General features: G+C 44.8%; 1 protein-coding gene across 5 annotated transcripts in view; it reads right to left on the reverse strand.

Moving 5' to 3' along the window:
* LOC135104820 (proline-rich protein 2-like) overlaps positions 1-15,000 on the reverse strand; it is a 125,824-nt gene that overhangs the window by 78,891 nt on the left and 31,933 nt on the right. Inside the window, exons 1-3 of one of the 5 annotated variants that reach the window (XM_064012454.1) lie at positions 10,139-10,157; positions 8,596-9,658; positions 5,705-5,731 (exon numbers count right to left, since the gene is read on the reverse strand). In XM_064012454.1, coding sequence (XP_063868524.1) covers positions 5,705-5,731; positions 8,596-8,963 — 395 coding nt within the window. In that variant the 5' untranslated portion in view covers positions 8,964-9,658; positions 10,139-10,157. Of the gene's footprint in view, positions 1-3,039; positions 5,732-8,595; positions 9,815-10,138; positions 10,158-15,000 lie in introns of those variants that run through there. The other 4 variants (XM_064012453.1, XM_064012452.1, XM_064012455.1 and 1 more) reach the window with 4 other exon arrangements.

Here is a 15,000-nt window from a genome sequence, read left to right on the forward strand (position 1 = left end):
ATGTACGTAAATATTTTTCGTGTGCACCAATAATAATTTCCACAGTTAGCAAAATACGTACACAGCAATTACACACACGTCATGAAACCGTACACACAGGAATCAACGTTGCATCAAAAATAAATAAACAAAATAAATAAATAAAAATAAATAAACAAATAAAGTAAACAAATAAAATAATATATAAATAAATAAATAAATAAATAAATAAACAATTAAACAATGGGGTGATGAGTGAAAGATGATGACTGGGAAGTGGTGACTGGGACGTGATGGCAGGGAGATGATAACTGGAATGGCGTCTGGAAAGTGATACATTTTCAATTAATCCAGACAAACAGACAGACAGACACCCACAAGCCACTGAGCAAGCTAGCCGTGGGACTAACCAGACAGCCAGACCGACAGCCAGACAGACAGCCAGATGTTCACAACCAAATGAGTGAGTTAGCCACGAAACCTGCCAGACAGCCAGACAGCCAGACAGACAGACAGCTCAACACTACCAAATTAACCAGATAGACAGACAGCCAGCCAAGAAAGTAATCTACTCACACATCCACCCATCCATCTAGCCATCTATTCATTCAGCCAGACACCCACAAACTACCCAAACAGACAGCCAGACAGGTAGACATCCACCTAAGGAAGTAACCCACCCACCACCCACCCAGCCAGCCAGCCAGCCAGCCATGCACCACACAGAGGCAGTCATAGTCACACAGGCACCACCCACCTATAGTTACACACTCAGCAGCCAGCCGGGAGCACCTCTACGGGCGTCGCTCATTGTTCAGCCTGGACGCTCACACTAACACTGCAAAAACGGCGCAGCGGACGGGAGTTCAGACAGGGGCGGGACGATGGGGCCAGGGACACAAGGCGAGGACAAGGACACCTGCTACCCTGCCGCCTTGCCACCTTCCCCCGTCTAACACTCCCCATTAGAGTAAGACTTGTATTCTCAAACACCTCAGCGCCTTATCACTCCTTTTATACGTGAAAGTGCCACGGTCCAAGGGCAACAAAGAGAGCGAAACAAAAGACCCACTGCTTTGAACGTGCTCTAGTTTATGGCAAGTTACTGGGGGTTTCCACGAGCGTTTTCATGAGTCTGCTAACAGCTTAACAAGTATTCAGCATTGTCAGAGGTAAAAGGTACTCTTGAAAGCCCAACTAATTATCGAAGTGGCATTATTGGTGGTTACAAGAGTGCTTTCATGAATCAGTTGAGAGTTTCACAAATACTTAGCATCATCAGTGGTAAAAAAAAAAATCACTCTGGAAGACCTAACTAGCTATCTTTGTGGCATTTGAACACTGTCCTCACGAAAGAACAAGGCGTTTCTGAGCACGTGTATGAGCTGGAGAGATGGACTTAAGGCGGAACCACAAAGAATGAGAGTAACAAAAGATACAGCGGACACATAAATGGAAACTCGACGCTAATCCCTGATGCTTGAGAGACGAGGAAAGGAGAGAGAGTGCTGAATACCCCTACAACACAAGACTCACACACACACCAGCAAACACCACAGTACGTGAGGGACGGGAAGGAGCTGATGGTGGTGGGCGAGGTTGGGACGGTGTGTAGTACGAAGGAGTGTGAGAGGGAGGGAGAGCAGAGTCAATACCGCCACACGTCATCTGATCTGGTCTGAGAGGGGAATCTGGCCGCCTCATCACGACTTTAGCCTTTGAGATCCCCTCTCCTGCGTGAAGCGACACACACAGCGACTATTCCCGGTGTCTTCTGTCTCTCAGTGTTGGTTCTGGTCGCCTTAGCTGTTCCCACTCGCGATTCCAGTTATGTTACTAGTTTTCTTTTTCTTCTTCCCTCAATTCCACGTCGTTCTTGCGAAAAGGCGAGGCAGGTGAACAGAACAAGAGCCTTTAGTAACGTAGATTTTGTTAAGCGTTTGAACAGTTGCCAGTAGTGTAAATAGCTCGAGTAGTTTCAAGTAGTGCAAATGGTTCTTGTATTTTCCATCTGTGTGAATAAAGTACCAAAATCTTTACTAAAATATTTGGCTCACCAGAAATCTGCCACCTCACTCCGGCCTTCCCTCAGCACAGAAAGACACGCAACACAGGAGACACGAGCCGCTTGCACAGGAGTCACCAGCAACGCACGGAGCACACAAGTCAGACACGAGGGAGACCATTCATTAATTCCACCGCTTCTTTACTGTACGTGGTTGTAAAGACGTTGTAATGCGTCTCTGGTGAAGTGAGGTCTTGGGTATCGCAATGAAAGGGTTAACAAGGAGCCTTAGTCATCAGAGGGGTGTTTGACCAATGAGCACTGTGGTCCTTACGAGAGCCCAGAGGTTTTTTTTAAATGCGGGGTCTGAGTGATGCAACAAGAATAAGAGGAGAGAAGGTGGGGAGGCACACGGGACACAGACAGCCTCAAGTTTTCAGACGATAAATGTGTCAAGGGAAAGAGCAATTCAGCGGTTAATGCATAAAAAAAGTAAATAAATAGAAAAAATCATGATATATTGGACAAGGCAGGCGATGTAAAGGAAAATGAAAAATAAAATGAAAATAACAATAAAACAGGAGAGAAAAAAGAGAGGGAGGGAGAGAGAAAAAAAATAATAATAATAGTTACATCCTGCACACCAACCAACTACACCCACCACCACCACCACCACCACCACCACCACCACCACAGCCTGAATCACCAGCAGCACTCACAATCAGGTCACCATGTCAGTGTGTTAAGGCCACGAGAAACACCAGCCAGGATGTGAAGGACGGGGGCGAGACAAATAAAGTAAAAAAAAAAAAAAAAAGAAAAAAGAAAAAAAAAAAGATAGGTACAGATAACACACGAGATCCGCAGACACATTCCAAGCCACAGTCATCGCGCCATCCTGTTTTTGATGCAAAGTTTCCGACACTCAGCGAAAGGACGAAGAAAACGCAATGATCTTTGTCCTTTGTCCCTCCCTCCCTCCCTCCCTCCCTCCCTCTCACACCGCTCCAACCTAACTCTTTCCTCTCCGTCACCATCGCCACTTCCTTGCACAATCTAATATTCACCCTCAACACACACACACACACACACACACACACACACACACACAGACGGGGAGGTTTCAAGACACTTCGCAATTCTGAATAACCCTTTTCCCCCTTTTCCTGCAGGGACTGGCACCTCAGTGGGCCTTTCCTTCTTGCGCTATATCTTCTTACGTAAAAAGATCAAAGATGAATGTATAAATTATGGTCCTACACCGTTATTAGCTGCACTAGTGATGTTTTTCAATACCATATTAAGCTGTGCAATAATTATCCTAACAAACTGGACCACGGTTGTATGAGTAACAAGGACACTTTATAAGAACAACGATGAAGTAAACAACGCTGCAAAGGTATTGTGAAGACGCCCCAAACAAGTGGTGTTCTCTAATTACAGTGAGTGTTGGATACATGCGCTGCGACTGAACAGAAGTGGGTAGGCGAGGGAGGGGACAGCACGGCCAGACAGGTGATTGAGAGGCTGGGTAGTAGTGTTCCCTGATTTCTGTACACTCTAATCTCACCAACACCGGGCCTACCTCAACACACCTCAACACACCTCAACACACCTCAACACACCTCTCACTGCCCGCCGGGAAGTTCTGTTTGTACTTGTCTCTCGGCAGCAGCGGCGTCTTCAACTGTCCCCAAGGCGAGGCTGATCAAGTAAACGTGCGCCTTGTGTCATCATTCATTTACATACACATATATTTCACGCCTACGTGCTAATCTACATACCTTCTGCAGGCTTACTTGTACCATTCATTACTGCCATAACTCTGCCACGAGTAAACTTTCTATGGGGGAAAATAGCGTGTTTGGAAAGTGCAGGCTATGAATAAGTGGGATGGATGATTAAATTTAAGGACCAACACCTCAGTGGGTCCTTTTTTTTCGCTCTTTTTGTTCCCCTTGGCAATAAAGAACAAGAAAATGTACGTATCATTCTCTATATTATTCTTATTTTTATTCATCTTTTTATAACTACTACTACTACAACTACTACTACTACTATCATTATTATCATTCCTATTCTCATTAATTCTTATCAACAATATTGTAAAGTTTCAATTGACGTCACGCCAACCGGATGTTACCTGCGTCCCCCTCGCCAGCAAGCACACAGGTGTTCACAATTGCCTCATCACCGGTAAATTAAAGAGATAGAAATGAGCATTCAATGTCACGGACGCATTTCGTTGCTTACAGAACAAAAAGGTGAAGAAAAACAAAGGTAGAAATAACTATAAGAAAAGAAATGAGAAATATCTTGGGTTCATCATTTCGTTTATTATTACTGCTGTTATAAAAAGCATCTCACAGCATTACGTTCCCCATAATTCATACTGTAAGTTCTCCCAGGTATGTTTTTTCACCATGCTTCACCCATAAGATTCCCACACATAATCCCTTCCTCACATGGTCAGTTAGGTCAGGTTAGGTCAGGTCAGGTCAGGTCAGGTCAGGTCAGGTCAGGTTAGGTTAGGTTAGGTTAGGTTAGGTTAGGTTAGGTTATGTTACGTTAGGTTAGCTTACGTTAGGTTAGGTTAGGTTAGGTTACGTCAGGTTAGGTTAGGTTAGGTTAGGTTAGGTTAGGTTAGGTTAGGTTAGGTTAGGTTAGGTTAGGTTAGGTTAGGTTAGGTTAGGTTAGGTTAGGTTAGGTTAGGTTAGGTTAGGTTAGGTTAGGTTAGGTTAGGTTAGGTTAGGTTAGGTTAGGTTAGGTTAGGTTAGGTTAGGTTAGGTTAGGTTAGGTTAGGTTAGGTTAGGTTAGGTTAGGTTAGGTTAGGTTAGGTTAAGTTAGGTTAGGTTAGGTTAGGTTAGGTTAGGTTAGGTTAGGTTAGGTTAGGTTAGGTTAGGTTAAGTTAGGTTAGGTTAGGTTAGGTTAGGTTAAGCTGAACTGGGTCGGGAAATTTGTCGTGAAAGGAATGACTTTAGGTAAAATTTATAAGGAAGAATCTTTGTTGGTGATATTTATCTGATTGGGATTTACATAGAAGGTTCCTGTAATAGATTATGTTACTTTAGGTTACGTCGGATTAGGTTAGGTTAGGTTAGGTTAGGTTAGGTTATCAGGTTGTGTTAGGTTAAGTTGTGTTAGGTTAGGTTAGGTTATCAGGTTGTGTTAGGTTAAGTTGTGTTAGGTTAGGTTAGGTTAGGTTAGGTTATCAGGTTGTGTTAGGTTAAGTTGTGTTACGACATGTTAGGTTAGATTTTGGTTAGATCAGGTGAGGTTAGGTGAGGTTAGGTAAGGGAAGGTTAGGTTATGTTAAGTAAGGGAACAAATATCATGGGAGAAATTATTTTAAGTACGATTTTCAAGGAAGGATCTACGTGGGTGAAAACTGACGTAGATGTAATGCAGAGACGCCCTCCCCTCAGAACCCAACCAAGACATGACATGACACCGTTCCCAGAGAGACATGAAGACACACCCCGTAGCAAACATAATGGCAGACAAGAAGAGTAAACATGATGATAGACAAGAGTAAACATAATGACAGGTTCCAATAGTAAACATGAGGACACCTTCCCAGAATAAACATGATGAGTATCTTCCTTGGTGGCGCCACACACCTGTGCCACACACCCACACACACACACACACACACACACACACACACACACACACACACACGCATACACACACACACACCTGTCGGATCTTCTGTCTTACCTTTCATCGAAGGGCAGAGAGTCACACCTGCGGGAGGAGGAATTGGATTAATACATCACAGTTATTAATTAAGAGGTTAAGAGGGGACCTGATAGGAGTCTTTAAGTGGTATAGGGGTTATAACAAGGGGAACTTAAGCAAAATTCTCTGGATTACTAATCAGAATAGAACAAGAAATAACGGGTTCAAGCTTAAAGGATTTAGGTTCAAAAGAGACAGGAAGGAATGGGTTTTCAAACAGTAATAGATGAATGGAAGGGACTCGGTAATCAGATTGTTAGTGCTGAGTCATTAAGGACCTTTAAGAAGATTAGACAAATCTATGGAAGGGGACGACAGATGGAAATAGGTAGGTGTGCTTCATACAGGGACTGCCACGTGTAGACCGGATGGCTTCTTGCAGCTTCTCTCATTTTCATACGTTCTTATGTTCTTATACACAATGATCCCTACCAAACACAAACACTTCGCATATTATTCATGGATTTATTTTGTTATTTTGACCTAGGCCATCGTCCCTCTTAGACAAAAAGGTGGAAATATATACATTCCACACAGGAACCGCCAAGTACATGCCAAGTGTGTGTGTGTGTGTGTGTGTGTGTGTGTGTGTCCACGAACTTCAAATGAACACATGAAGAGGAAGGCAACCAATTATATTTTAGGTAATCTCTCTCTCTCTCTCTCTCTCTCTCTCTCTCTCTCTCTCTCTCTCTCTCTCTCTCTCTCTCTCTCTCTCTCCTCCAGTCACATTCTTACGTAATACACATGATGCAATGGTAAGTTCATCCTGTACATTAGCATCCTCTCTCTCTCTCTCTCTCTCTCTCTCTCTCTCTCTCTCTCTCTCTCTCTCTCTCTCTCTCTCTCTCTCTGTCTCTCTCTCTCTCTCTACCCTCCTATCCATTCTCAATTTTTTCCCAAACAATAAATAACTTCTAATACGTGATAATTTACACACACACACACACACACACACACACACACACACACACACACACACACACACACACACACACACACACACACACACACACACACACACACACACACACACACACACACACACACACACACACACACACACACACACACACACACACACTTGCATTCACGCACCATTAAGCAAAATGAAGGTCGGAATACGCAGATGTGTTTAATTCGTCTTAGTATTACATGCAGCGCCACCAAAGAGCCGCGAGCGATGAGGTAAGGTCAGCGATAGACGTAATGAACTGGGAGATATAACTGTTTAAAGGCCCCCACTGGCCAGACAGGGAGGGTACGTGAGGTGAACCCTTTAAATCTTGTTGTCTTGTTTTTTACTGTTTAAAGGCCCCCACTGGCCAGACAGGGAGGGTACATGAGGTGAACCCTTTAAATCTTGTTGTCTTGTCTTGTTTTTTTTTTTTTTTTTTTTTGCTACCATTTAGAGAACTGTAGAAAAAAATAATAATAATAAAGAATGTTTGTATATAGACAGTGCAAGAGGAAATGAATGGGTTATATATATTTTTTCTCTCTCTCTTTTCTAATCTACGTTACTTATTTTATGAGGTTATGTTTATTTATTTATTTATTTACTTATTACCATTTAGAGAACCGTAAAAAAATATTAAATAGACAAAAAAAAGTAATAAAATGTTTATACAGACAGTGAAAGAGAGAGAATGCAAGGTTCATTGTCTCGTTTGTAATCTACGGTACTCATTTAAGAGGCACCAATATCAAAAAATGTGTGTGAAACAGGTACAGATGATTATGGCAGGGGAACAAAACATAGCAGTGAACCAGTTAAAGGAATAAGGGACGGGAAGAAGTGGAAGATCAAAAGTTAAAGAAGATAAAGAATAATTTGAGGGAAGGACAGAAAGAGAGATTCGAAATAAAGCGACCTATAGAATGCTTGAAAGGGTTGACAGGACTGAGACAAATAGACAGATAGAAAATTAGATACATGAACTTTAAAGGGATAAGGGAATGGGATACAAATGGAGGTTAAAAGGTAGAAAAGATATAAAAAAGAATGGGACAAGTGGGAAATGAGGATGAAATTTAGGCGATAAAAAAAAAAAAAGAGAGAAAGCCCTTCCTATACTAGAGTGACGGTCAAGGGCGCCCCACTCCCGACCGTCACTAGATCCAGAAGACCCAAACCTTGTGTCGTAACTTTGTCCGCCATCACCTGCTTCTGCCGCCCCTCAGGAAGACACGCGCCCTTCCATCTCTCGTGCATCATGGCCACAGTACATCCCTTATCCTGTCTACTCCTAATACTACTGCTCCTACAACCACTACTACTATTTGTATTACTAATCTTACTGCTGCTGCTCTTCAGTGTGTGTTGCAAGGCGGGAGACAAGATATCGCCTGCAGGAAAGCTACTAATCTGTGAACACCTTACATCATCTTTGTCGGTTTATCTCTCTGTGTGGCAATGTGGCGGTGTGGCGGTGTGGTGGTGTGGTGAGAGGCGGCCCAAGGCTGGGTAACTCAAGGACTAATGCAGAAGACGTGGAAAACCCGCACCAACACCACCACCAGCACCACCAGCACATCAACCACAGCACCATCACAGCAACCAGGACAGAACAAGAAATAACGGGTTCAAGCTTGAAAAATTAGGTTTAGGAAGAAGACAGGAAGAAACTGGTTCTCAAATAGAGTGGTGAATGAGTGGAACGGACTCAGTAATCATGTTGTTAGTGCTAGGACATTAGGGAGCTTTAAGAGAAGATTAGACGGGTTTATGGATGGGGATAATAGATGGAAATAGGTAGATATGTTTCATACAGGGACTGCCACGTGTAAGCCTGGTCGCTTCTTGAAGCTTCCCTTTTTTCTTATGTTCTTATGTTCTTATCACCACTACCAGTACCACCACCACTCACTCGGAGTCATCCCTGCTCCTCTTCCTGGACACCTCCACCTTCGGGGGGTTCAGCGAAAAGGTGTCAGACTTGGTGCGCCAGTGGTGCCTGCCGGCCTTGGCCGCCCTCAGGCAGGCGTGTGGCCGGTAGATCACGCCGCCGGTCTCCGGGGCGCCGGGCGTCATGGCCGGAGTGTCGCCGTTGGGACTTGTTTTTGCCAGGGACATGAAGAACTGTGAGCGCTGCTGCGGATGAGCGTGGGTGGCGAGGGGGCTGTGGGGGCTGCCAGGGCTGCGGGGGGTTCGAGGGCTGGAGGGGGGCGGGGGCTGGAGGGGGCGCGGGGACTGCCGCTGCCGCGTGGGGATGCCGCCGCGGTGTCGGGGAACCATTTGGCCTCCAGCATGTCAGGCGACGAGGGTGACAGCTGGAAGCTCCTCCTCTTGTCGAGGCTGGAGGGGGAGGTCTTGTTGGAAATCTGGGACTGCGTCTTTCGGAGGGACTTGGGGGACCAGGGCGGGGAGCGGCGCTCCTTGAAGCTGAACACCTTGCTCAGCACCTTGAGGGCGGGGCTGCGGGGGCTAGACTGGCTGGAGGACGGCTCGCTCATGGTGGCGACCTGGCTGCCGTCAGTGGCCCGTGCCACCAACGCGTGGGAAGACTGGGACCTGGCCACGGGCAGCCTGAGGGCGTGGCACTCCCCGGCACGTTGGCCCCGCCGTTCCTGTATGCTGTTGCTGCGCTGCCTGGCTATGCACGCCCACTCCCCGCCGTCTTCCTCTTGCGCCACCCGCTTGTCACCGCTCGTGTCATCACGCACCTTCAGGATTGGCTTCACTTTTTTCTTCTTGCTATCGCTGCTGGTGCTGTCTTCTCTCTTGCCTTCCACCACCTCGCCGCTGTTCACTCCTGCAGCCGCGACACAGCACCCATCCTGGCCCCCTCCTTCACCTCCTCCTCAGCATCCCCCCTGTCACCGCCCCATCAGCTCGCGTCATCACCACTACGTTTAATGTCACAATTCAGAAGACGTAGAGAGCCGTTGCCTGCACGCCACGCAGAGGCACAGAGGAGTCCCTGCATGCACCTGGAGGCGAGACAGTAATCGCTGGGTAATGGGCGCCGCAACACACGCTCGCGGCACGGCGGTCACTCGTGGGACGGTCACAACTTAACGTAACACTTGTTCGTACGTAAATTAGTGGCGCCTTGCGAAAGGAACGCTGGTGATCACTGCACTTAACTGGCGACAGAGAGAGAGAGGGAGAGAGAGAGAGAGAGAGAGAGAGAGAGAGAGAGAGAGAGAGAGAGAGAGAGAGACCTTTCAGTTAGTCGGTCTTATAACCTAATTACGCAGGTGGCTGTGAATCCCAAGGTGTGTGTGTGTGTGTGTGTGTGTGTGTGTGTGTGTGTGTGTGTGTGTGTGTGAGAGAGTGTGTGTGTGAATGTGTGCGTGTGTGATGTGTGGGGTGTGTGTGTGGGCATCAGTCGCCAAGAGAGAGAGAGAGAGAGAGAGAGAGAGAGAGAGAGAGAGAGAGAGAGAGAGAGAGTAAAACACTTCACTAACTCTAACCGCGCCCGCGACGACACTGACTCTCGGGAAAACACGCTACAAGGTTTTCCTGTCTTAGAGAGAGAGAGAGAGAGAGAGAGAGAGAGAGAGAGAGAGAGAGAGAGAGAGAGAGAGAGAGTGAGTGAATGAGTGAGTGAGTGTGTCAGTCAGTCAGTCAGTCAGTCAGTCAGTGTGTGTGTGTGTGTGTGTGTGTGTGTGTGTGTGTGTGTGTGTGTGTGTGTGTGTGTGTGTGTGTGTGTGTGTGTGTGTGTGTGTGTACACGTTCGATTCGTACAGCAACAGGAGTCGAACTGACAGAGAGAGAGAGAGAGAGAGAGAGAGAGAGAGAGAGAGAGAGAGAGAGAGAGAGAGAGAGAGAGAGAGAGAATGATAAGCAGTAATGATTATCTCTCTGTCGCTTCCCGTGCACCACCACCACCACCACCACCACCACCACCGTGCTCATCCACCCAGTGCACCACACATTAGACAAACAACAGTCATTATCACCAGTTGCTTGAAAATAAAATGAAGATAAAACATCACATTAATTTATATTCAAGTTTACGTGAAAAAAAAATCATCCATCTCTGTTTTTATGTTATTTAATTCCACGCTTGACAAGTTTCTAATTATTTTTTTTCGTTTCTTTTCTTCTTTACGGCGCCTTATGACCACGATGCTTTGCCAGGTGAGAAATCAATCGATCTTGGTTTCTTCTGTGTGTGTGTGTGTGTGTGTGTGTGTGTGTGTGTGTGTGTGTGTGTGTGTGTGTGTGTGTGTGTGTGTGTAATGTTATCGATAGTAACCACAGGAAGAAGAAGAAGAAGAAGGTAAAATAAATAAATAAAATTGAATACAGAAATAAATCTCTAAATGAAAAAATAAACAAAGAAGGAAAGAGAGAAAAGAAGGAACGAAGGAAAAAGAAAGAAAAACGAAACGAAGAAAAGATAGAACGGAAAAAAAAATTTAAATATAAAAAAAACACGAGAGAAAAACGAACGAACGAACGAACTAACGAAATCAAGAACGAAAAAAAACAATGAACGAACGAAAAAAAACAAAACAATCTAGCATCTTAATAAAAATATAAAAAAGGCGGCAGTCCACTAAATTTGGCTGTAAACAGTGTCCACCCTTCCTTTGTCCCTCACCTGATTGGCTGAGTGGATGGGGAAGGTGTCCTAACCCACCTCTCTGATTGGCCCGCTGGATGGGTAAGTAGCGACCATCTCTCATCTGATTGGCTAACAAGATGGGCAACCCTCTCATCTTTACCTTCTGATTGGTAATTGCTCAGGCAGGAATATAAGTGATTGGGAGTGACTGGGTGAAGAGAGAGAGAGAGAGAGAGAGAGAGAGAGAGAGAGAGAGAGAGAGAGAGAGAGAGAGAGAGAGAGAGAGAGAGAGAGAGAGAGAGAGAAGGAAAAAAAAGATGAAAATTTCACTATAAAATCACTTCACACTGACAATCTCTCTCTCTCTCTCTCTCTCTCTCTCTCTCTCTCTCTCTCTCTCTCTCTCTCTCTCTCTCTCTCTCTCTCTCTCTCTCAGCCAGCCAGGTGTCGCAAGGTGGATCAGATAAGTCTTACAATAACACTAAGTCATTACACAACCTTTCACAACTCCCCGGTCACTCACTCGTCTCTCACCCCTTCTGTCCCTGCCCGCCTTTACCTAAACCTGTCCGCTCCTTCATTTGTAACTAGCCTTTTGTTTACCAGAGAGGCAGAGAGAGAGAGAGAGAGGGGAAGGAAGAGAGAGAGAGAGAGGGCGAGTGGGCGGGGTGACAAGAATAATTTAAGACTGATAAACGTTGATTATGAAGAGTATATGTAGACTGTCTTCTCTGTCTTGTTGTTGTGGTGAAAAAATATTTGTGGTGGTCTTTGGAGTCGTGAGAATTGTTGTTGTTGTTTTGTTTTCACTTCGTCTTATGCTTTCTTTTGCCCGGATATATAGGTTTTCACTTTTATTATTATTATTATTATTATTATTATTATTATTATTATTATTATTATTATTCTCATATCGACGCTAAGATTTTTGTTTTTGTATAGAGATTAACATATTTTACTTTTTTTTTGCGTCGACATATTGTTTTTTTTACATTTATTTACTTTTTTTTATTATATCGAGACCAACACACTTTTTCTTGCATTGAGGCTGACATTCCTCTCTCTCTCTCTCTCTGTCTATTTTTTTATATCAGCACTAATACTTATCTCCTTACATTGACACAGACTATTTTATTTTATTCATTTATTTATTTTACTTTCATTTTCTTTTCTCTTTTTAACATCGAGAGCAAGAAAAAGCAGCACGAACATTCAAATCCAAAAGTGTGTAAGAAGAATCATTTCCTATTCTTTTTTTTTTGTTTCCTTTTTTTTTTTCTTTTTTTAACATAGAGAGCAAGAAAAAGCAGCACGAACATTCAAATCCAAAGAGTGTGTAAGAAGAATCATTTCCTATCCTTTTTTTTTTGTTTCCTTTTTTTTTTTCTGTGAGCGAAGGAAGTGAATATTTCGTCTGTCTCTGTATAGGTACGTGTGCAAACTCAACCACCATCACCACCGCTACTTATTTTTTTTTTTATCTAGTTATTTCTTTTCTTTATATTTTATTTACTTATTTAATCTACAGGGAAGGATGTGCATGACTCGCCTGTATTGTTTCGTGCATGTAAACACCAGAACCATCACCACCACCACCACTAACACAACACCACCACCACCATCAATACCATTTTGTTTCCACACCGAGAAATTTCACAGGCACTTACAAACGTACAAACAAACCCAACCTAACCCTACATTCAACACCTAACCTAACCTGACCCCTCTCTCTCTCTCTTTCTCTTTCTCTTTCTCTCTCTCTCTCTCTGCACATAACTAGGGCGGCCTTCACGGATCGCAGGAGAGAAAACGTAATGCAGTGAATCAGCGCACGGCATTCCTGAATAGCGCAGGCACAGACCACCCAACACAGGGGGGCGGGTTGTGATGGGGGGATGGGGGGAATGTTGCTTGTGTGTGTGTGTGTGTTGTGTGTGTGAGTGTGTGTGTGTCGTGTGTGTGTGTGTGTGTGTGTGTGTGTGTGTGTTGCAAGATGGACTGAGATTCGGGGGAAAAATTAACAGTAGGATGAAAATGATAAGACGAGAGAGAGAGAGAGAGAGAGAGAGGAGAGAGAGAGAGGAGAGAGAGAGAGAGAGAGAGAGAGAGAGGACGTTTCCTGCTCTTGTATACGAGGATAAAATCCATCCCTTCTCATACTCTTACTTTCTTCGCTCTCTCCCTATACCCCTCTCCCTCCCCCCTCCTTGGTCCAGTACGTGCCCGCGGGGAATGTCGGGAGACCAGCTGGAGCCGAGGGGAGCGTGTGCCCAAGGTCGTGGTGTGTCCCATAAGAGATAAGCTGGACGTAAACAAACCGTGTCGCCACAGAAAACGGAACAATTTCAGGATAGACTATGCTAGACTGCCACCACCTTCCTCTCCGCTCGGTAGAGGTAGATATTGTTATGTTTTTAGTGGGTCAGGGGTGTGGGTTGGGTGTGGGGATGATGAAGGGGAGGGGATGAGGAAGGTGGTGTGGAGAGGGTTTATCTTGTACATAGAAATGGCAATGATGATGGGAGTAATTGTATTTTTACTACTGTTGTTGTTACTGTTGTTGTTGCTACCACTTCTACCACTACTACAGTAATAATAATAATAATAATAATAATAATAATAATAATTGTTGATGTAGAATTTATAGTTGATACTGATGTTTTTCTTCAGTTTCTCCTCCTCCTCCTTCTTCTCTCCTCTTCCTTCTTTCCTCCAGACACCACCCCCACCACCACCACCACCGCGACGACAGCATCAAACAAAAACACACCCGCGATAAAAGACAAACCAGAGCCGGAGCAAAACATTATTCCAAGGAGCTTAACGATAATTCAGAGGGGCGCCTGTTTTAATCTCACCAGGGAAGGAAAACATCACATACTGGGGATTGAAACATGACGAGACGTGTTACTTGCGCACACACACACACACACACACACACACACACACACGCGGGGCACGGGTCAGGGCATACGGGCACACGGAACGACTGGTAATTAAGGCCGGAAGCCCCTTGTTCAAACTTAATTGGCAGTAATTAGGAAGTTAATGAATTTGGAAGTGGCAGAGAGAGAGAGAGAGAGAGAGAGAGAGAGAGGAGAGAGAGAGAGAGAGAGAGAGAGAGAGAGAGAGAGAGAGACTTAAAGATTGGAAATGATTGAGGAGGAAAAGAAAGGAGGAAGAAAGAAGAAAAGAGAGTAAAAAACAGACTGAGAGAAAGACAGACCTTAAATGACAGTTATCACACACACACACACACACACACACACACGCACGGTCCTATAAATACACTTTGTCTATAATTAATCCGTTACATGAGAAATTAATAAGATTGTGAAGAGATTAAAAGGAAAAAAAGAAGGAAGGAAGGAAGGAAGGAAGGAAGGAAAGAAAGAAGAGAGAGAGAGAGAGAGAGAGAGAGAGAGAGAGAGAGAGAGAGAGAGAGAGAGAGAGAGAGAGAGAGAGAGAGAGAGGCTGAGGAAGAGGAAGTATATGAGACAAGTGTGTGTGTGTGTGTGTGTGTGTGTGTGTGTGTGTGTGTGTGTGTGTGTGTGTGGTGTGTGTGTGTGTGTGTGTATGCGCGCGCGAGCACCAAAAAAATATGTATATATACAAAACACACACAGCACGAGAAGAAAGATACATGCATACGTACAAATACAGTACAACCCTTTCCACCCTCTCCCCCCCGCCATCCCCTGCTCCCCTCTTCCCCCACGCCACCCCTGCACCCCGCTCTTCACCCCAACGCCAACA

The sequence above is a fragment of the Scylla paramamosain genome, chromosome 11, assembly GCF_035594125.1.
Source record: "Scylla paramamosain isolate STU-SP2022 chromosome 11, ASM3559412v1, whole genome shotgun sequence".
NCBI classification, from domain to species: Eukaryota; Metazoa; Arthropoda; class Malacostraca; order Decapoda; family Portunidae; genus Scylla; species Scylla paramamosain.